The following is a 23576-nucleotide window of genomic DNA, read 5'->3' as shown; positions in this document are numbered from 1 at the left end:
GCAGGCAGCTATTCTCACTAGTGGGTGATGTCATCTGACAGAGCCCCGATACGGACTTCTCACAAGCATGTCTTGCTTGAAGAAACTCAGAAGTTTTGAGATGCCCGCACCGCGCATACGCCAATGCCTTCCCGCCCGATGGACCGGGTGTGTCTCCTCAGTTCAGGTAGCTAGCCTGAGAAGCCAACCCAGGGGAGGTGGGTGGAACGTGAGAATAGCTGCCTGCTGTCCCTGGATAACAACTGTTACGGTAAGTAACATTGCTTTATCCCAGGACAAGCAGGCAGGTATTCTCACTAGTGGGTGACCTCCAAGCTAACCTCAATGGGATGGTGGGAGTGTTGGCAACTTAAGAGAATAAATTTTGTAACACTGTTTGGCCAAACTGTCCATCCCGTCTGGAGAAAGTATCCAGACAATAATGAGAGGTGAAGGTATGAACTGAGGACCAAGTGGCAGCCTTACAAATCTCCTCAATTGGTGTCGATCTGAGGAAGGCTACAGAGGCTGCCATTGCTCTGACCTTATGGGCTGTGACCCTACAAGGAAGGGATAATCCAGCCTGGGCATAGCAGGAAGAGATACAAGCCGCCATCCAGTTGGAGATGGTACGCTTCGATACAGGTCGTCCTAACTTGTTCGGATCAAAGGAGACGAAAAGTTGAGGAGCAGTTCTGTGTGGCTTGGTGCGATCCAGGTAGAAAGCCAAAGCACGTTTACAGTCCAGAGTGTGAAGAGCCGATTCTCCATGATGAGAATGAGGCTTTGGAAAAAATACTGGAAGTACAATGGACTGGTTGAGATGAAATTCAGAGACCACTTTAGGCAGGAATTTCAGATGAGTGCGGAGGACCACCTTGTCATGATGGAATACTGTGAAAGGCGGATCCGCCACCAAGGCCTGAAGCTCACTGACCCTGCGAGCAGATGTGAGGGCCACCAGAAAAAACACTTTCCAGGTGAGATACTTAAGTGGAGCCCTGTTGAGAGGTTCAAACGGAGGCTTCATGAGTTGAGAAAGGACGACATTGAGATCCCAAACCACGGGAGGAGGTTTGATAGGAGGATTGACATGGAAAAGTCCTTTCATAAATCTGCAAACCACAGGATGAGCAGAAAGAGGTTTCCCTGTAGAGGCTGATGGAAAGCCGCAATAGCACTCAGGTGGACTCTTATAGATGTAGATTTGAGACCAGACTGAGACAGGTGTAGAAGATAGTCCAACACAGAGGATAGGGAAGCTCGCTGAGGCTCCTTGGCATTGGAAATACACCAGGAAGAGAATCTAGTCCACTTTTGGGAGTAGCATTGTCGAGTAGCAGGCTTCCTGGAAGCCTCTAAGACATCCCTCACCGCTTGAGAAAACTGGTGAGGAGTTACGTTGAGAGGAACCAAGCTGTCAGGTGGAGAGACTGCAGGTTGGGATGAAGCAGTGATCCTTGATGTTGAGTAAGCAGAGAAGGAAACACTGGAAGAAGGACTGGTGTCCTGCTGCTGAATTGAAGCAGAAGGGAGAACCAAGGTTGTCTGGGCCACCGAGGAGCTATGAGAATCATGGTGGCTTAGTCCGATTTCAATTTGACCAGAGTCTTTTGAATGAGAGGAAATGGAGGAAACGCATACAGAAATCGATTCCTCCAATCCAGCAGAAAGGCATCTGCCTCGAGGCGATGAGGAGTGTAGATCCTGGAGCAAAACTGAGGCAGTTTGAAGTTGTGGGGAGCCGCAAAGAGGTCTATCTGAGGCGTCCCCCATTGTGCAAAGATCTGATGAAGGGGGTTGGAATGGAGAGTCCATTCGTGAGGCTGGAGGAGTCGACTCAAGTTGTCTGCCAAGACATTGTCCTTCCCCTGAATGTAGACAGCTTTGAGGAAGGCATTGTGGCGAACTGCCCAATCCCAGACTCTGAGAGCTTCCTGGCAGAGGGAGGCCGATCCCGTGCCTCCCTGCTTGTTGACATAATACATGGCGACCTGGTTGTCTGTGCGGATGAGGATCACCATGTCGTGAAGCAGATGTCGAAAAGCTTGAAGAGCGTAGAAGATTGCTCTGAGCTCCAGAAGATTGATCTGATGGAGGCGGTCCGCACTGGTCCAGAATCCCTGAGTGCGAAGCCCATCCAGATGAGCCCCCCAGGCATAGGCCGAGGAATCGGTTGTGAGAACCTTCTGATGAGGAGGAGTGTGAAACAGCAAACCTCTGGATAGATTCGAAGAGGTCATCCACCAAAGTAGAGACTGCCGAAGAGCAGGAGTGACTATGATGTGTCGAGTCAACGGGTCTGACACTTGAGTCCATTGAGAAGCTAGGGTCCACTGAGGAATTCTGAGATGGAGCCTGGCAAAGGGTGTCACATGAACTGTAGAGGCCATGTGGCCCAGGAGGACCATCATGTGTCTCGCTGAGATGGACTGGCGAGAAGATACAGACTGGCAGAGATGAAGAAGAGCATCCATGCGCTGAGGAGGAAGGAATGCTCGAAGCTGAATGGTGTCCAGTACCGCCCCGATGAAGGGAACGGACTGGGTAGGCTGCAGATGGGATTTGGGGAAGTTGATCTCGAAGCCCAAGCTCTGCAGGAAGCAGATCGTGGTCAAGGTCGCCGAAATGACCTCTGGAGCAGAGGGGGCCTTGATGAGCCAGTCGTCGAGGTAGGGAAATACCTGAAGACCCCTGTTCCGGAGTGCAGCAGCCACCACCACCAGACACTTCGTGAAGACTCTGGGAGACGAGGACAGGCCGAAAGGAAGCACTCGATACTGCAGATGTAGATGTCCCACCCGAAATCTGAGGAATTGGCGGGAGGCCGGATGAATGGGAATGTGAGTGTAGGCCTCCTTGAGATCCAGAGAGCATAACCAGTCGTTCCGCTCGAGGAAGGGGTAGAGAGAAGCAAGGGTCAACATGCGAAACCTCTCCTTTACTAAAAACTTGTTGAGGACTCGAAGGTCCAGGATGGGTCGTAGGTCGCCCATCTTCTTCGGGACGAGGAAGTACCGGGAGTAAAAACCCCGGTTGTGCTGGTCCACCGGGACCGGCTCGACAGCCCGAAGCCTAAGCAAAGCCTGAGCCTCCTGAAGGAGAAGGGCGGTCTGCGTTAAGTTGGAAGGATACTCTCTTGGAGGGTGGTCCGGGGGGACCTGATGGAAATGAAGAGAGTATCCTTCTCTTACAATGGAAAGGACCCAGAGGTCGGTGGTAATAGCCTCCCATCGATGGTAAAAATGATGGAGGCGACCCCCGATGGGAAAAATAGGGGGATGCAGAACGAGGTCGGTTATGCTCCCTGGAAGAGAGTCAAAAAGGCTGAGTAGCCTTCGGTGCAGCCGGCGGCTGAGGTTTCTGCTGAGCCTTCTGAGGAGGCTGTCTCTTCGCCGGTTGTCTGGCAGCAGGAGTCTGAAGAGGGGTGTAGCGCCGCTGATAAATCAAAGGCTGTCTAGAAGGTCGAGACTGCTGAGGCTTGGGCTTAGGCCGAAGGATAGATTGAAAAGAATTTTCATGATCCGAAAGTTTCTTGGTAACAGTTTCGATAGACTCGTCGAATAAATCAGCGCCCGCACAAGGCACATTGGCAAGTCTGTCTTGGAGGTTTGGATCCATGTCAATTGTCCGAAGCCATGCTAATCGATGCATGGCCACGGAACAGGCGGCAGCACGTGCCGAGAGCTCGAAGGCATCGTACGAGGACTGCATCAGCTGAAGACGTAGCTGGGAAAGGGAGGCTACCACTTCCTTGAACTCGAATCGAGCCTGAGCATCAATGTAAGGAGTAAACTTGCGGAGCACCGGCAAGAAGAACTCCAAATATGAAGAAAAAAAGAAATTATAATTGAGCACTCGAGACACCATCATAGAATTCTGGTAGATTCTCCTACCGAACTTATCCATCGTTCTCCCCTCTCGTCCCGGTGGTACAGAGGCATAGACCTGGGAGGGATGAGAACGCTTGAGAGAGGACTCGACCAGCAGGGATTGGTGAGAGAGTTGAGCGCCCTCAAACCCCTTATGATGAACAATGCGGTATCTTGCATCCAATTTGCTCGGGACCGCAGGGATGGAGTACGGCGTCTCGAAACATCGCTTGAATGTCTGATCCAGTAATTTATGCAGAGGAAGTCGAAGAGACTCGCAGGAGGATTAGGCAAGTGCATGGTGTCGAGATACTCCTTAGAATACCGAGACCCAGTGTCCAAAGTCACATCCAAGTCATCCGCCATTTGCCGGAGGAAGGAAGAAAAAGACAACTGGTCCGCCAGTACCGGCCTCCTAGACAGGCTGGAGGAAGTAGAAGCCTCAGGATCCAGGGAGACTTGGGAGCGACAAGGAGAATAAGAGGTAGATGGCTCCTCGTACTCCGGCCCCTCCTGGGGAGATAAATCTGATGAGGAGTACCCCAGACGTGGCAGCTTCTTCTGTGGCGAAACCTCCGAGTGGCGCAAGGAGTGCCGAGAGGAGTGTCTGGATCGATGCCCCTCCCGGTGCCGGGAGGGAGAGTGAGAACATCTATACTTCGCATGGTCCCCCGAAGCTTCCAGTGAATGTATGAGACTGGAAGCGGTAGAGTGAAGGGGCGGAATGGAGGCCGCCTCCCGTGTTGCAGCCCAGGCCTGGTATGGAGTGCGGAAGAACTCTTCCTGTGATTTACTATGCCCAGGGCTTCGATCATAAGTTGGGGGAACGGCACCGTGATGGCGCGGAGGCGTAATGGGCTCTAAAGGAGGCATATCGCTAAAGGAAGCCCGCCTCGAGAGACCAGCCACCCTTCGCCGCTCCTCCTCGTCAAGCAACGAGATCGATCGATGAAGAGGAGGGGGAGGGGGCGGTCCGCCCCCTGGGACCGGGACCGGGAGGTCACCCTGGATGGAGGTGATTAATCTGGGCCCCATAGTCTGCATGAGCTCGACAAACTGAGCTTCCAGCAGGGACCGCAGCGAAGCCGATATGGAGGGATCCGCACCGAAAGGGGGTCCTCCAGCACGGTCTTCGCGCTCCTTCGTGGTCGAGTGCTTCTGCTTGGCAGCTTTCGGCACTTTAATGACCACAGGTGGAATAGTGGAAGGCGGTACCTGAGCCGAGGAGACGGGGACAGGCACCGACGTCGAACTCGTGGCCGAAGTCGGGGTAAACGAAGCCGGCTTCAAAAGGCCCGGAGTCGCAGGAGCAGTCGCTGGTTTCACATGGACAGGTGAAGCGGCCGATGAAGTCGAAGCCGAAGGTTCTTTAGCAGCTTCCATCTTGAACTTCGACTCCCACAACAGGCAGCGCCGCTTAAACGTTCGCGCTGTTAGAGTAGAACAAGGCTGGCACGATTTCGGAAAATGTTCTGGACCAAGACACTGCAGGCAGCGTCGATGCGGGTCAGTCAGCGAAATCGCGCGCTGGCACTTGCTACACTTTTTAAAACCGGTGATTGGCCGGGACATAGGCCGAAAAAGCTCCGCCGCTAGATCGAAGGAGCTGGGCCTGAGCCACGTGGCCGACCCGGTCGACTCGCCGGAAGAAAAAAAAATTATTTTTTTTTTAAATAAAAGAAAGAAAACACACGAAAAGAGGAAAAGAAAACCAAAATCGCAGAATTAGAAGGCAATAAAACGGGAATTCAGTCAGCGCAGAATTGAAGTAAAACTTCTCAGCTCCGCGGAAAGAAAAGAACTGAGGAGACACGCCCGGTCCATTGGGCGGGAAGGCACTGGCGCATGCGCGGTGCGGGCATCTCGAAACTTCTGAGTTTCTTCAAGCAAGACATGCTTGTGAGACGTCCGTATCGGGGCTCTGTCGGATGACATCACCCACTAGTGAGAATACCTGCCTGCTTGTCCTAGGATAAACTGAGAACCCTGATCAATCAAGTCTAAAATGGAAAAAAAAAAAAAGTATGGCATATCAGCATTGTTTTTCATGTATATTCACTGTGGACAATAATTTAGGGAATAGCTCATCCAAGCCCTGATAATGTCTCTCAGTCCTTCTAAAGCCAAAAGTACATCCTGGTAGGTGAAAAGATCTCAAAAGACTTTACTAGCTATCTTCTCATTTTTAAGAGGATGATCATTTAGCCCAGGGGTGTCCTACCTTTTGGCTTCCCTGGGCCGCATTGGTCCCAAAAAAAATTTTCTGGGGCCGCACCAACACTAGCTGATGAGCAAAAAAAAAGGTTCAGCATGTCCCAAATTTGCAATCACTAATATAGAAGATGAGCGTATCTAATAAAAAACCTTCATTAAAGGGACACTGTGGAGAGGAATCCAAAAAAGCAGTAATACTTACCCTGACTGAGTGATCCTCCATGTACACCGCTGACAGTGGGAGCAGCCACAGGCTTCCGCATCCCCATTCTGATGAATAGGGATGCGCGCTCCTGGTTCTCCCATTCATTTCTATTACAGCTACGGTGAGCCTTATCAAAGCGGGGATGCTAAATCAGCTGTCAGCGGCGCACATGGAGGATCATTTCATCAGGGCAAATATTACTGTTCTTTTGGGCCTCCCACTTTGAGCTTAGGTTCCCTCAAAATGAATATCTCCCCTGCTGTAGCTAGTAGGGATCTCCAAGCCTCACCAACTGACAGCCACCTCCTCCCCCTCCAACTTCCCAAGTTCTGCAGCTGGCAGCAATATTGCAGAGCTGCTGCCTTCCCTCCTCCCTGCCCCCTCCCCTTGGCTTTCATGCATGCATGAAAGCAGGGGCAGCTTGAGGATATTGCCATTGGCTGCAAAGCTTGGAGATTTTGAGTTGCCAGACTGGAGGAAGATTTCTTCAGTTGGCAGGGCTTGGGAATCCCCACTTGCTCAAGTATTTATAAATTGCACTCAGGCAGGGAGAAACTTTGGGGCCCATCCACTAATTTTAGGCTCCAGTCCCTCCCCCAGATCAGCTGTATATGACTATGCCACTGAATACAAAAATAATTGTGATGCACATATCCCAAAGCTAACATATTCCAGTTAATAAATTCAAAATAAAACAATGTTTTCTACCTTGTTGTCTGTACGTTTTGTTTTTCCATCATCTTGGTCCCAGTTTCTCTTTCTGCTTTTTGTCTATCTTCAACTAAGTGTCTGCTGTCCATTTTTTTCTCCTCTTCTCTCATTCCATTTCCTTCTTATGCCTATCTCCAACTTATTGATTTTTTCCCTTTCAGCTTTCTTAACTTTTTCTTTTCTGCCTCTAATCATTCAAATCTTGCCTTCTTTCTCACCCTTCTTCTTTTTAAATGTTCAGCTACCTCTCAATTCTCCATCTTCTCTCAGTCCCTAGCTCTCCCATTTCATATCTCACTCCTTTCCCACTCAAATCTTGCCTTCCTTTCTCATCCTTCTTTTTAAATGTTCAGTTACCTCTCAATTCTCCATCTTCTCTCAGTCTCTAGCTCTCCCATTTCCCATCTCACTCCTTTCCCAGCCTCCTATTCCCTTCTATCTACTCCCCATTACCACATTTCTATCACTGTACTCACTGTTCTCTCACTCATCTTGTCATCTCCCTTTTGACCTCATCCACATGGCTCACCACTTTCAGAATTCCCCTCCCTCTCTCCACTGGTCAGGATATAACTTCCTGTCCCTTTCTTTCCATCCCTTAGCATCATCTTATCCCAGCTCTCTTCCCTCTTGCCCTTCCATGGTTCCATCTCTCCTCCTCTATCTCCATGGTCCAACATTTTGCTCCCTCTTTTCTGTTTTTCTTCTTCCCTCCCTCCCCAAAAATAAAAGAAAGATGCTGCATCTCTCTGCCTTCCATCCACAGGCCTAACATTTCTCCCTCCCTCCCATCCCCAGATCCAACTTATCTCCCTTTCTCTTCCTAACTGCCCCCATCCCATTCTCCCCCTGCCTGCCTGCCTCCCTCCGTTCCCCAGGTCCACCATTTATTTCTTTCTCTTCCCAACAGTTCTCCCTTCAAGTATCTCTTTCCCTCTTCCTCCCCACCACCCCAGGTCCAACTTCTTTCCCTTCAGACCATTGCCCACCATCTCTCTCTCTCTCTGTCCTCTGTTTTTGATCCCATAAGTTCTCCCCCCACACCCAATCTGGCACTTCTTTTAATACCCTCCCCCCCCAAAAAAAAAAGTCCAGAAGGCTTCCTCGGCCCAGCATGTTCTCCCCCTTCTCTCTGCACCCATGCATCTATAACTCACTCCTCCCCCACCACCATGTCCAATAATTCTATCTCTGTCTCCATCCCTCCTCTCTCTGCCCAACAGTTCTCCTCTTTCTTTATCTCCCCAATTGCACCATCTCTTTCCCTCTCTCAAACACCCAATTCTCCCTTTCTATTATCTCCCTCACCTCTGCATCTCTATCTCTCACTCCCTCCATTCTTCCATTTTATAGATCATGCTCCCCTCTATCTTTCCCTTCATTCTGTGTCCTAAGTTCATGCCCCTCCCTCCTTCCATCATTTTTCCTAAGTTTGTGTTCCCTCCCTCTCAAGTCCTCTTAAGTCTCACACCCTTCTCCCTCCCTCCCTTCTGTGCCACGGGTGTTTACCTTTAGGCTGGCTCCCTCCTCACTGCTAGTCATTTTTTTGATGAAAGCAGCGGGCAGCGCCTCAATCTCAAGTCCCAACACGCCCTTCTCCCTCCCTCCCTTCTGTGCCCCGGGTGTTTACTTTCAAGCCGGATCCCTCTTCACTGCTAGTCATTTTTTGCTGAAAGCCACGAGCAGCGCCTCCCTCTCAAGTCCAAACACACCCTTCTCCTTCCCTTCCTTCTGTGCCACGGGTGTTTACCGTCTTGCCTGCTCCCTCCTCCATCTTGCTGCAGCATTCGCTCAAAGCCGCAGGCAGCGGCTTCCACGCGCCTCCTACGGCTGATCTGGAAGCATTCCCTCTGATGTCGTGATGACAGAGGGAACACTTCTGGGTCAGCCGCAAGAGGCACACAGGATCCGCTGCCCACTGCTTTGAGCAAACGCTGCAGCAAGACAGAGGAGGGAGCCGGCAAGACGGTAAACACCCGGGGGCGGCAGATGAAAACACCGCACCGCCCTCGACCGGGGCCGCACAAAATACTTCACGAGGCCGCATGCAGCCTGCAGGTTGGACACCCCTGATTTAGCCCTAGTATTACAAGAGGATAACAAGCCAGACAGCAGAAGACAGGTGGGAACATGGCTGATGAAGATCACCTTGATCTCTGTGAATTATGAGGTTTTGGGGAAAGTTCAAGGTGTATTTTTCCAAAACTTTACACAGGCTGAAGGAAAACGGCTGGGGCTGGTGGGTTGGGTGCAGAATACAGAACATAGCTCTGTGCAGAGACAGCTTCAGGGACCCATGTCCAGAATCCAAGAAATGCAGCAGTGGTTGCAGAAGAAAGGAAGTCCAAAATCACACATTAAACATGCAGAATTTCACAATGAGAGGAAGCTTGCTCAGCTGGAACACAATGACTTCTGTATTGTCAAATAAAAGCACAGCACTGTCCACCTTTTATCTCATATCCAATGTGAAAACACTTATTCTCAATGTTATTTAGTTAACTTTCTAAATTATTTGTATCTTATAGTTGTGAAATTCTCATGCATGGAGCCTCCTCCCTCGAGATCTTTAGTTTCATGCTTGTAAACTTTAATAATATAATACAGTATTGCAATCCTAAATAAAAAAACACAAAAAAAAACCCCAAGAGGATAACAAGGATACCAGGTGCAAAGTTGGCAACATCAACAGTTAGGAACAATAATTTAGTCTAGGTACAGAGAAATATGTGAGAACCAGCTTTTGTTGTTCATAATAAAAGATGAAATAAACAATTCTCTGGGAAAAAGAAAACTTTCCTACAAAGGAAATACCTAGAAGGGAGCTGTTATTCAAAATACATTGATAATCTTGTAAATGGGTACTGATTCTTTCACCAACAGTCACTGAAGGGACTGGTGAGGGACAGAGCTGAAGTGAATAATGGAATATTAAGTGACAATAGAGAACGTAGGGCCCGATTCGGTATAGGATGCCTGGTCTCAGCAGCCGCCTAAGTGGTTTTTGAGAATCGTACATGGGTGTCCTATATAGAATTGTGTCTGTCCTCACAGACAGATGTCTAACCACCTCAATTCTCTAACCAGCGTCCATGTCACAGGCGCCAGTTAGAGAATCGCATTGCCGCTGAGCTGATCGCTGCAAGAGAATTTCCCTGCAGCAATCAGTTTAGTGGCCGCAGCAGGGGACCCGTCCTCCCCCTACGAAGTCAACTGGCAGGAGGGATGCCCACTCCCTCCTGCCAGAACCCCCCGAAGCCCCCTCCCCGAGACATCTCCAGGCAGGAGTGCCCAATTCCTCCTTCCCGAGACATCCCCTGGCAGGAGGGCTGCTTTTCTAATTTGCCTTTTTTAATCTGGTTTATGGGAACTCACCCTGGTTTGTTGGTATGGTATGTGTGGTGGTATGGCTCTTGGTGTGAATGGATTTTGGGGAGTGGGGGTGGGAGAGATTGGGAAATAGAAATATGCATCTACCAACACAAAACTCCCAATCACGATTGGCTGGTTAGACAGCGGTAGGATGCCTACCGCCACTTACAATCGGGATGCCGTTTATAGAATTTGCCCCTTGGTATCCAATGAAGCACACAGGACTAAGCCTTTCCTTCTTCCACTAGAGTATAGGGCCAGCTCTGGGGGATGCAGAGAAAAGGGAAATGTGAAAAATAGTTTAACCATTCAAGACTGGGAGCTGCTCAGCCAAATTATATTTAATACCTAGGGGAAGGGGGCGATGGAGAAGGGAGAGGATGTTTGTTAACTGGTTTTACTTTAGTTCATATGTTTAATATTCAAAAGCTCAATCAGCAAAGTTACCTGTGCAATTTTAAGCAAGTATTCTCAGCATCATTTATTGGATATGTTTGTCATTCACCCGTGTACTGAATACTGATTTTAAGGTGCACTACAATTTTCCTCTTATGCCTTAGCTTAGGGCTTCCCAAGTAAATTTAAAAACAAACCTCTAATGTGATTATGGTGCCATGAGCCTGGTGGTTTCCCTCACCATGATTTGCAATCCATTCCACTATAGTGACAGCCCTTGAATACGAGCAGCTTGCCAAACTGCAGTTCCTTTAGCAATGTCCTGCAAACCTTTTTTGGCTCAGGCACACTAACAGAGCAAATGTTTTTCTGTAGCCCCGCCCCGGTCCCCAGCCCTGCCCCACACGAACCTCGTCTCATTTTCCTTGAACTCGGGGCCATCTCTGCAGGGGCTCCGAGCTTGTGCAGACGTCAACGCGATGATGTTGCATGCATGCGTACGTCGTATTCCACACATGCTCAGAGGTCTTCTAGACACGGCCCTGAGCTCAGAGAAAATGAGACAGGGTTCGTGTGGGGGCAGAGAGGAGGAGAGGCGCTGACACTAGAAGTGACACTCGGTATACGTCATGTGTCCTTCAATCCCTGGAGGCACACCTGGAATCTCACCACAGCACACAGTTTGCGATTCACTGCTTTAGAACCTACATCACAATGATTCTGATATTTACCAGTAAAGAATCACAGTCTTGTAACAAGACTTCCCCCCTTCTCCCTGGGGCTATAAACACTACCTCAAGTACATCTACATCTTTGACGGGCTCAAAAGGCAAAATCCAAGCTCAATAATTCAACCCAGGAGACAGCTCAGACATCAGGACAAACCCCTGTAAAGACTTCTAATTTTACCCAGAAGAGTTGTAATCAGTTCTTGATTCATATATTCATAAACACCATCTAATATAAAATACCCAAATATATTTCTATAAAATTAAACCAGAATGGAACAACACTCAGAATAAGAATCGGATCAAATAAAAATATATTTAATACCAACACTGCAAAAACTTCTGGCCTGTCTTCCAAGGAGGGAAGGAGCACCGAACTCACTACAGAAGTTTTACACAAGGAAATGCTCTCAAATTCTTCATGCTCAGTGTGGGGTTTTTTTAAAATTATTTTTATTCAGATTTTCAAAAAGGCATATAAATTCAAATACTGTAATTCATGTTGTATTCCATGCTTAGTTTTAAATGGTATGAGACAATCTTGTCTTATTCACAAAACATCAGCAGCTAACAGCATATGTCCAGGCTTTCCAGACAAAATCTTCATTTTGTCATTTCATCATGTGGTACCAAAGGCAATGGCCCAGGGCTATCCTAAGGCTCTGCACATAGACCTCTATTAAAAAATCTACTATAGTCATTCATGACAGAACCAAGCTTCACTTGTGGCACAAGAAATGCTTTAATAAATAAAACATATTTATAAATACATAACAAAAGCTAGCTCTCTGGGTATTTGACTGTCTTCATGACTCAGGAATTTTACAAAATTAAGGCTCCTGTAGCAGATTGAGACTCACCTGTGTCACATAGTCTGCTGTGATGGGCAGGAAGTACACCTTGTCAGCTAGGCCTTTTGAGGTTTGCACTGTGGCTATGTTGGGGTTGATCAGCACAGTCTGGATACTCTCTTCCTTCAGAGCTTTAATAGCCTGAGACAAAAATGATGCAATTTTATAAACCTGCTGAATAATTTATTTGGCATGAACAGAATGAACTACATCATTCTTCATTGCTTAATAGATAACATCTTGACAGCATGAGCCATATCCTCATTAATTAAGTAGCCTCAACTAGTACTGAGGCCTCCCTCAGATCAGCAAACTTCACTCAAATTGGGAAATTATGGCCTTGCGCAGTTAATGCTTTAAATAAAAGGATAAAATTACTAGCTGCAACAGGAACTTAAAATAATAACATGCAGTTCCATTTCTTCCTCTCCCTAAACATAAAAAGCTCAAAATGCACACAGTACTCAACAAGCTTCTCCATAGTTTTCAATGTCCCAAAATATTCTTCCAATGTCTCACAGAGAAAGTGAACTGAAAAAAGACTGAGTTGCTATGAAAAAGGCTGAAGAGAAGTTTCGTTACTAAAAGAAGATGGGTATTGCCCAGGTAGTGCCAAGGTGAAAGGAGACAAAAAAAAAAGAAAAAGAGAGGGGAATAATAAAAGCATGAGGAGCTCAGAGGTCTCAGAATGACGGAGTAGTCTTTCCGTTTTGAAAACAAAATTTGAGAGGTGAAGACACATATATACTGTTTGTGTGGAACAAGGAGCTCAGAGGCTTGCAGTCTGACTTAAAACTATCATTACATTATTTTTCATTTCTTGTAGACGAAAGAGGGATCGAACCGTATTAGGATGAAGGACATACAAATCTAGAAACAATGGCAGGCCAAGGGAATGAAAACTAGTATTTCATATAAATGTCCCTCTGAATGCTTTAGGATTATTTTGAACAGATTTTCTAAAAAGAGATTACCTTAATATCTTTTCCAGTAGATAGGGATGGTTATGTTGCACTGTAGGGTTTCAGTGTCTTTCTGATTTGCAGCACCTTTACTGAGCACAAGGTCTTTGAGTACAGGCTGTCACAGCCTATGGGGAAATCAGGGGAGGGGGGATTTCTGTAATCCTTGGTTGGATTTGCCAGCCCGCTCTGCAGAGGTGAGCCACGACTATCATCATAACTTTGGTAAAGGTTCAGGGAGTCATCGCTAGTCTGAAGGGAAGATCTGAGAATCTGTAGTGATTTTCCAACGCATGGAATCTCAGAAACTTTCTGTGCTCCGGGAATATTGGAATGTGGAGGTAAGCTTCCATCAGATCCAGGGAGGCTTAGAACTCTCCTGGTTCCACCACAGCAATTACAGACCGAACAGTCTCCAAGTGTAATCGAGAAACTCTCAGAGCTGTGTTAACATATTTGAGATCCAGAATGGGTCTCCACTCTTCTGAGCCTTTCTTGGGCATGACAAAGTATATGGAGTATCTGCCTGAGCCTAAGTCGTCTGGAAACACTGGCTCCATGGTTTGAATATCCAGCAACCTTTGTACCATGGCCCAAACCTTTTTCGTCTTTTCAGGCCAGCCCACCGGCGAAACTACACATCAGTCGGAAAGAGGGTGGGCAAATTCTAGATTGTACCTATCTCGGATAATTTCTAGAACCCAGCGGTGTGTCGTTACCTGCTTCCAGGCCTCCACATACTCCAATAGCCGACCTCCCATCTTGACAGGAGAGGCATCGGGCCTGGCGCCATTGTGGCAGATACTGCAGAGCAGGAACCTGAACCTTGGCTCTTTCGATTCCCAGAGAATCTCTGTCTGGTCCTTTGAAAGGATCTCTGCATAAAGGCTCCTGCTGAAAACTGGTGTGAGCATTGTAATCCACGAAAGGAGCTCCAACCAGGGCCTCTGGCTGCCCATGGTCTGGTGTCTGGAAGAGATTCCAGGCGCCGATCTTGCACACTGGCCATAAGATCATCTAGGTCCTTCCCAAATAGCATCTGTCCCCTGAACGGGAGTCTGCACAGAGTGGCCTTGGAAACTGAATCACCCGCCCACTGCCTAATCCAGAGCATTCGGCAGGCAGAAATGGAATAAGCAGAGACTTTATCCATGACTCGGATTATATTATAAAATGCATCAGCTACATAGTCTCTCGGTACAGATGAAACTAAACGAATCTAAAACAAAACTACTCTGGCTCGGTCCAAAATTCGAACACCTGCCCACACTTTTCACACTACCCACAGGCGATACATTACAGCTCGAGTTCTCATGCAAGGTCCTTGGTATCACTATCGATTCCTCTCTCTCCCTCAATGACCACCTCAACTCCTTGGCAAAATCATGCTTTTTCAGCCTTCACATGCTGAGGAAAGCTAGATCCTACTTCAGCCAACAACATTTTGCCATCCTTGTCCAATCCATCATCCTCTCCAAACTAGATTACTGCAACGCCATCTACTTAAATCTATCAAAAAAAAGTATTCTAAGTAATCCAGAATACTGCAGCCAAACTGATCTTCTCAAAATGCAAGTCTGACTATGCCTCCCCACTCCTTGCCAAACTTCATTGGCTCCCAATAATCTCCAGAATCCATTTCAAATGTTCCTGCCTGGCTTTCAAGATCATTCACGGAATCCTGTCTCCTCTTATCCCACTGTCTTTCAACTCCTCCAGTCCCGACTCCTTCAGAACTGCCCAAAGGCTTAAACTAGCCTTCCCCTCTCCACGCGGCATCCACTATTCAGGCAAACTTGGAAAATCCCTTCTCTTCAAAATCACAGGTCTTTGGAACAACCTCACCACCCCGCTGCAGAACCAGAGCTCCCTTCAGTTATTCCGCAAACAACTGAAAACCTGGCTTTTCAGCAAATTGTAGCTCTATCCTTCCCCCCTCCCCCTTTCTCTCCCCCCTTCTACACATAAGTTCATGTAATCCTTTTTCTTCTTCTCTACCCACTATTTTAAGTTCTTGTAAACCGTGTCGAGCTCCATTCTCATGGAGATGATGCGGTATATAAACTTAAGGTTTAGATTAGATTAGATTAGTCAATTCCAGCTACCACAAGCTGGGGGAAGGGGCTCCCCCTCTGCAAATCTCCAACTCCATAGCCTGGAATGACATGTGCGTGCTACAAAGGAGGCCGTAGCTGTTGCCTTAATTTCTAAGGCTAGAGCCTCAAACTGCCTTCTGAGGACCATATTGACTCTGCAGTCCTGCTGATTCTTAAAACTGTGCCTCCCTTTCTTAGCAGGGAAGTGTGCTTAGTCATCTGGGCCACCAGGGAGTCCACTTTGAGCAGTGCCAACATTTGCTGAATCTCTTGATCCATAGGATACAACTTGATCGTGGTTTTGGATCCTTTCAGGAAGCCTTCAAGGGTCTCTCATGGCTCCGTAACCAGGATCTTCATGTCCGGGTGCCATGGAAAAGACAAGGGCCGAGCTCGCACTCCACTCAGAAGAGAACATTAAGGGGGCAGGGACAGGACTTCCCTTAATTCTTGAAGGGACTCAGTAATGATTTCCAGTAATGCCGAGTACTTAAAACAGTCGGCACGCTGAGGGAGTCTCTCCCTGGTCCAGGGCTGACCCTGTTTCCTGGCCCTCCAGCTGAGACTCTATATCTTGAGAAGGAAGAAGGCTGCACCCCCTTCCCAAAAAAATTACCCCAACTCAAAATATTGTACAAATATATTTATTTCCAATTGAAAATATTTATTCAATATTTATTAAAGGTGAACCAGTTACAAGTGCAGCCTTTCCATAAAGTTCTAATAAAATATAATTGTACAAGGAGAAGTAGAATCAAAATCATCTGCCTCTCTGTCTAGAGTTATCAGTTACAAAATGCAGCTGCTCTTTCTTATATATTTATTTAATGCGATTTCTATCCCGTTGACCCCCCCAGGAGCTCAGAATGGGTTACAGGTTTAACATACATAATTTCTATACAAGTTTACGATTCAAGTTTCTTATCCTAACTTGATACATACTAGGGTCTAATATTAATATGCATAATATACAGTTTACTGGTTACAATTTGCTATCGTCGTCCTTACGGTGCAAGGTTTTCAGTACAAGTTAGAGTCAAACCTTGGTTTGCAAGCATAATTCATTCCAGAAGCATGCTTGTAATCCAAAGCATTCGTATATCCCCATAGGAAATAATGGAAACTCAGACGATTCGTTCCACAACCCAAAATCTTTAATAAAAAAATACTTGTATTGTAAGACCTCACTCATTTAGAATAGTCACTACACTCCTGCAGTGTCAGAGAGAGAACCATCAGCTCAGTTGTGATGATGTGACGCGTGTAGACTGTTATGTACTCGTATTGCAAGACTCTGCTTATTTAGAATAATCATTACACTCTTGCAGCGTCAGAGAGAGAAGAACTATCGGCTCAGTTGTGATGTGTGTATACTGTATGTACTTGTATTGCAAGACATTGCTTGTATATCAAGTAAAAATTTAATAAAAAATGTTTTGCTTGTCTTACAAAACACTTGCAAACCAAGTTACTTGCAATCCAAGGTTTTACTGTATATCCTAATTTGACAAACAGAAAGTTAAAGTGTATGATACAAGTTATCCGTATGTGACACATAATGGTTCTGGTACCAATATACGTTTCCTTGTAGTCTATCGGTCAAGGGTAGGAGTTTAGGTGAAGAGGTATGTTTTTATTGCTTTTCTAAAGTTGAAGAGTCCTTCAAGGGATCTGATCTTCTGTTAAATTACTGTGTAACATCATTCCCCCAAGTTTCACATGATTGAGCAAAGCAATTCCATAGGATGTTCCTTACAATTTACTTCATACAATACAATTAAGCTTACCTGTTCTTGCTTAACTCATTGAAACCTTAAATGTTCGATTAACAATAACCCCAATAACTAAAAAAAGAATATAAAAGATCACAGTATAGTGTGACAATCTATATCCTAAAATTCAGCCTCAAACTATTCCTGCATTTTCTCTATGCTTCAACACTGAAATGCAGGGACTCTAGGCTCCTTACACACTATTCAGGCCTAGAAGGTTTGCTCCTTTTTATTTAATTCACCAAACACTCAATGTAAAGTAAAAATTCTCTGTGAGGGTTATTAATCAATCCTTTGTGTAGAATGTGCTGGTTTAAACACCTCCAAAACACTCCTCACACCAAATGCTTTATCCCCAGATCCTCAGAAATACCACCTAGGACTCGCATGTATTCATTGTCTCAGGCTTTATGTACTACTTCCTCACTGGATCTTATATTTAATTATAATTTCAGTGATATTATATCTTTCCTATTTAAACACCATTTCAGCGTGTATATGTATTACCGTGTTTCCCTGAAAATAAGACCTACCCCGAAAATAACCCTAGCATGATTTTCGGGGTAGGTCTTAATATAAACCCTACCCCTGAAAATAAGCCCTAGTCCTAGGCAGCTGCACTTCCCCCCCACCGCGCAGCCGAACCCCCACTGACCCTCCATCCTTCCCTTCCAACTAGTCTCCGCCAACTGCGACCATAAATACCTTGCTGCAGAGCAGCGGCAGGCCAGCAGCACCCACAGGCTGCTTCACGGCCTTCTTGCCGAGGCCTTCTGTGTACAATATGTACAGTGCTGGGAATGCTCTCTCAAAGCTTATCTTCGGGCTGCCGGTCAGACTCCACTATTTATGCCTCCACCCCTGCGGACCACCAGATGCGTACCACGATGGGCGGAGGCGTGAAAATGCAGCCGGCACACTGCGGAACACCGCTGCGTCCAACAGTCTCACTCAACCCCTGCTTAACAGAAGGTGAGACTACTTCAGGGACGGCGCTGAGCTCCAATGCAAACTATGCAGACTGACAGGTACCCAAAAAGGGAATGGCCTGTCAGCTACAGACCGAAGTCTTGTGAATTCAAACGCGAAAATACCTGCAAAGGGGACGAAACTATGTCAAATTTAAAACAATAAAATGAAGAGAGAAAAACACAAAGATGCAGTCATGCGTGAAGGAAAAGACTTGTAGAGGGTGCTAAACTGGCCTGTGAAGTACACTGGAGGCAGAGTGAAAAATGCGGAGTGGATTCCTTCTGTGAGTATGGGGAAATAACCCTATTGTCTAGAATTTCTCACCTATTGCACTGGAAAGGATTTTAGATGTGGGGGGATCCTTGGGACACCCTCAGAAATCTTTAGTTTTGCTGAATTCAGACCTACCTTGATTTTCCCCACAGACAGTAATGAGCTGGTGCTTGCATCAGCTTCTTACTACAGCTGGAAATGGACAAGTGATTTCTGCCTCACACAAGCGTTTGTTTCTTTGGGCTGTCTTTTGTTCAGGTTCCAAAAACTTGAAACCCTCAACCCCTCACAATTCTTCCGTTGGGGGGGGGGGTTGCCACAGCCAATCTCTGCCAAGCCTCCCGTCCAGTTGTGGGGTCAGATCAGCCTGCGCTCACACACCTGACTCCATAGAGGCGAGCACTGCTCCTAGGGAACCTATTCCAAAGCTCTAAGTGTTAGATCAGGCCTGCCAGGCAGGTGCTTTTTTAAGTGTGATCCTTCTGTCTTCAGACCCCAGTGTCTGACCCTGCTCCCAGATACAGCTTTCCCAGGACTACTGGAATCCTCTTAGTACAGGGAAGCCTCAAACAGCACAGTTACTTACCGTAACAGGTGTTATCCAGGGACAGCAGGCATATATTCTCACATGTGGGTGACGTCATCTACAGAGCCCCGGCGCGGACAGCTTTTCAAGCAAACTTGATTGAAGTTTCAAGTTTGCACACTGCACCACGCATGTGCGTGCCTTCTCGCCCACTAGAGGGCGCATCCCACCTCGTGGTCCTCAGTTCCATAACTAGCAAGGAAGCCATCCCCGGGGAGGCGGGCGGGTTGTGAGAATATATGCCTGCTGTCCCTGGATAACACCTGTTACGGTAAGTAACTGTGCTTTATCCCAGGACAAGCAGGCATGATATTCTCACATGTGGGTGACCTCCAAGCTAACCAAAACAGGGCAGGTGGGAGGATGGCAATTAGGAAAACAGATTTTGCAATACTGACTGGCCAAACCGGCCATCACTCCTGGATAGAGTGTCCAGACAGTAATGAGAGGTGAATGTATGAACCGAAGACCAAGTGGCAGCCTTACATATTTCCTCCATCGGAGTGGATCGGAGAAAGGCTATCGAAGCTGCCATTGCTCGGACCTTGTGCCCCGTGACTCGACCCGGGGGAGGAAGGCCAGCCTGAGCGTAGCAAAAGGAAATGCAAGCGGCCAACCAGTTAGACAGAGTGCGCTTGGAAACTGGATGCCCTAATCGATTGGGATCGAAGGACAAAAACAATTGAGGAACCTTCCGATGAGACCTGGTGCGTTGAAGATAATATGCCAACGCCCTCTTACAGTCAAGCGTGTGAAGCGCCGTCTCGCCAGGATGGGAGTGGGGCTTCGGGAAGAACACAGGAAGGACAATGGACTGATTGAGGTGGAAGTCAGAAACAACTTTAGGTAAAAACTTAGGATGGGTGCGGAGAACCACCTTGTCGTGATGAAAGACAGTGAAAGGAGGGTCCGCAACCAAGGCTTGCAACTCCCCAATCCGCCTGGCGGAGGTGAGGGCAATCAGAAACACCGCCTTCCAAGTCAGAAATTTCAAGGGGGACTTGTTGAGTGGCTCAAAGGGGGGTTTCATCAGTTGAGCCAGAACTACATTCAGGTTCCACACGACAGACGGAGGCTTAAGAGGGGGGCAAACCCTGAGTAACCCTTTCATGAAGCGTGTCACCAAGGGGTGGAGTGACAGGGGGCGTCCCTCCAGAGGTTGGTGGAAAGCAGAAATCGCACTGAGATGAACCCGCACCGAAGTGGTTTTCAAGCCGGAGCGCGACAAATGAAATAAATATTCTAAAACCGAGGATACCGGAACTGATACCGGATCCAGGTGAAAAGACGAACACCAGGTGGAAAACCTGGTCCATTTCTGCGCATAGCAAAGCCTCGTCGAGATCTTGCGGGAGGCTTCCAACACCTCCTTCACCGATTGGGACAGGTCCGGAGGAGTCAGGGAACAAGAAACCAGGCTGTCAGGTGCAATGACTGCAGATTGGGATGTAACATGGATCCTTGACTCTGAGACAGCAGAGAAGGAGAGACAGGCAGGGGAAGAGGCTCCCTGGCACTGAGCTGGAGCAGCAGGGAGAACCAGTGCTGACGCGGCCACCGAGGTGCTATGAGAATCATCGTGGCCGTGGACGATTTTAGGTGTACCAACGTTCGCATGATCAGAGGGAACGGAGGGAATGCGTACAGGAACCTCCCTTCCCAGTCGAGTAGGAAGGCATCCGCTTCCAGACGGTCCTGCGAGTACATCCGAGAACAATATAGTGGTAGTTTGTGTGTCTCCGGAGAGGCAAACAGATCCACCTGTGGCGTTCCCCAGCGAGCGAAAACCTCGCGTAGAACTGCTGAGTGTAGAGTCCACTCGTGCGGTTGAAGAAGTCGACTGAGTTTGTCCGCCAGGCAATTCCGTTCTCCTTGGATGTAGACCGCCCGGAGGAAGATGTTCCGGGAGGCCGCCCACTCCCAGAGGCGAAGAGCTTCGGAGCAGAGGGACCATGACCCCGTTCCTCCCTGCTTGTTCACATAATACATTGCCACCTGATTGTCCGTGCGGACGAGGACCACCTGGTCCTGCAATATGTGAACGAAGGCTCGAAGTGCTAGGAAGATGGCCCGCAGCTCTAGCACGTTGATGTGACACTGACGGTCTTCTGCCGACCACAGGCCCTGCGTGCGAAGACCGTCGAGGTGGGCTCCCCACGCGTACTCCGAGGAGTCCGTGGTCAGGACCTTGCGAAAAGGCGGAGTGCGGAGCAATAGCCCCATGGACAGATTTGAAGAGTCTGTCCACCAACGCAGCGATTTCCGCAAGGGCGGAGTCACCGAAATGAGGCGAGACACCGGGTCGCACTCCTGACGCCACTGGGACGCGAGGGTCCACTGAGGGATCCTCAGATGTAGCCTCGCAAACGGCGTGACATGTACCGTCGAGGCCATATGGCCCAGCAGCATCATCATGCGCTTGGCCGACACCTTCGGCAGTTGAGAGACCTGGTGGCTCATCCGTACCAGGGCTTCCAACCGCTGGGTCGGCAGGTAGGAGCGTAGGCGCACCGTGTCCAGCACCGCACCTATGAATTGAAGAGACTGCGACGGCCTCAACTGAGACTTTGGAAAGTTTATCTCGAACCCGAGAGTTTGCAGGAAGGCAATAGACTGTCGGGTCGCTGAGATAACCCCCTCCCTGGTCGGGGCTTTGATGAGCCAATCGTCCAGGTAAGGGAACACGTGAAGTCCACGCGACCTGAGGGCTGCTGCAACCACCACCATGCACTTCGTGAATACTCGTGGGGACGCGGCCAGGCCGAAGGGCAGTACCCTGTACTGGAGGTGGAGGTCCCCCACCTGGAATCGTAAGAATCTTCGACAGGCGGGGTGCACCGGAACATGGGTGTATGCTTCCTTCAGGTCGAGGGAGCACATCCAGTCCCCTTCCTCCAAGAGGGGATACAGAACCGGGAGAGATAGCATTCGAAACTTCTCCCGGGCCAGGAATTTGTTGAGCTTCCTGAGGTCCAGTATGGGGCGCAGGTCCCCGGTCTTTTTTGGGACCAAGAAGTAGCGGGAGTAAAACCCCGTACCCCACTGGTCCTTGGGGACCGGTTCGACCGCCCGAAGCTTCAAGAGGGCTTTGGCTTCGGTTATAAGGGTCGGTAGCTGCGAACGGTTGCAGGGGACTAAACTTGGGGGACTGTCCGGCGGCGAGGACACAAAGTTGAGCGAGTAGCCCTCGGAGACGATCCGGAGCACCCAAGCGTCTGAGGTAATCCCGGTCCATGCCTCCCGGAAGGACCGAAGACGGCCCCCGATAGGAAGGGGTTCTTGTGAAAGTGCGGAGGGGAACCCGCCCCGTCCGCTCAGCCCGTCAAAAGGAAGGCGCTGGCTTAGAAGGGCCCTGCGCCGGGGCTTGGGGTTGTCCCCCTCTGCCTCGCTGAGACGGACGTCTCGGAGGCGGTCTCGAGAAAGCCGGGGTCGACTTCTGCGGGTATCGGCGCGGCGGAGGCCGAAAGGGTTTCTGCGGCGGGGGCCTAGGTTTGGGGCGGACCAGGGATGCTAGAGAGCGCTCCTGTTCCGACAAGCGCTTGGTCGCCGCGTCCAATGACTCGTCGAATAACTCGGACCCCACACAAGGCAAGTCTGCCAGGCGTTCCTGCAGGTTTGGGTCCATGTCGAGGGTGCGAAGCCAGGCCAAGCGGCGCATGGCCACCGCGAGGGCCGACACCCTCGAAACCAGCTCAAAGGCGTCGTACACTGCATGGAATAGGTACAACCGCAATTGAGACAGGTTGGACATAAACTTGTCGAATCCTGCTCTTTGGGAGTCCGGTAACGAGTTTCGATATTGAGGAAGGTCCTTCACCATACCACGCAAAAAGGAGGAAAAGGTGAAGGCGTAATTTAGAACCCTGGTGGCCATCAGGGAATTTGAATAGAGGCGACGGCCAAACTTGTCCAGGGTCCGCCCCTCCCTGCCTGGTGGAACCGCCGCAGAAACCCGTGAGGGCTGTGATTTTTTAAGAGCAGACTCCACCAGAAGAGACTGGTGTGAGAGCTGCGCCTTATCGAACCCTTTAGGGGGAATCGTCCTATACTTCGATTCCATTTTTGAAGGCACAGACGTGACTGTAAGAGGGTTTGACAAGTTCTTCAGCCAGGTTTGCAGAAGGACACTGTTGAGAGGGAGTCTAGGCACCTCCCTAGGAAGAGTGGGGAGGTCCTGTTCCTCCAAAAATTCTTTGGAATACCGAGAGCCTACCATCAGGTCAATCCCCAGGGCTTGGGCCATGTCCTGAACGAAGGATGAAAATGAGGACGGCCTAGCCTGGGGAGAGGGGGTTCTCGACCGCCCCACCGAGGAGAGGGGGGAGGCCTCATGGGAATAATGAGGATCCCTAACCGATCCCGAATCCCAGGATCCCCTCTCGAGGGCCCTCGAGGGGGAAGGGGAAATTATCCTCCTCGCAGAACCCTTGGGTGAGGACCCCGGGGTTCGTGGGACACTCTCCCGTTTCCTCGGCGAGGCGGCCCGGGAAGACTTCCCATGGGGTGAGCGGAGGAGCCTCGGGTTGTCGAGGCGCAACTCCGACACCTGCAACGCCTCGCCCCCGAACGACGAGGAACGGTCGCGCC

The 23576-nt window shown here is 48.9% G+C and overlaps 2 protein-coding genes across 4 annotated transcripts in view; one reads left to right on the top strand and one right to left on the bottom strand.

Moving 5' to 3' along the window:
• CAD (carbamoyl-phosphate synthetase 2, aspartate transcarbamylase, and dihydroorotase) overlaps positions 1–23576 on the bottom strand; it is a 408216-nt gene that overhangs the window by 302211 nt on the left and 82429 nt on the right. For all 3 annotated transcript variants that reach the window (XM_033937498.1, XM_033937499.1, XM_033937500.1), the window contains exon 10: positions 12338–12469. In XM_033937498.1, the coding sequence (XP_033793389.1) occupies positions 12338–12469 (132 nt within the window). The remainder of the gene's footprint in view (positions 1–12337; positions 12470–23576) is intronic.
• Positions 9119–9412, top strand: LOC117356666 (acylphosphatase-1-like). Its single transcript, XM_033936213.1, has one exon. The coding sequence runs from the start codon at positions 9119–9121 to the stop codon at positions 9410–9412; it is 294 nt and encodes a 97-aa protein (XP_033792104.1).

This window comes from Geotrypetes seraphini, chromosome 3, assembly GCF_902459505.1.
Source record: "Geotrypetes seraphini chromosome 3, aGeoSer1.1, whole genome shotgun sequence".
Lineage (NCBI taxonomy): Eukaryota > Metazoa > Chordata > Amphibia > Gymnophiona > Dermophiidae > Geotrypetes > Geotrypetes seraphini.
This window is presented reverse-complemented; position numbering and strand designations above follow the sequence as displayed.

Coding starts and splice junctions, on each gene's coding strand:
- LOC117356666 (XM_033936213.1), top strand. CDS start 9,119: ATGAAGATCACCTTGATCTCTGTGAATTATGAGGTTTTGGGGAAAGTT.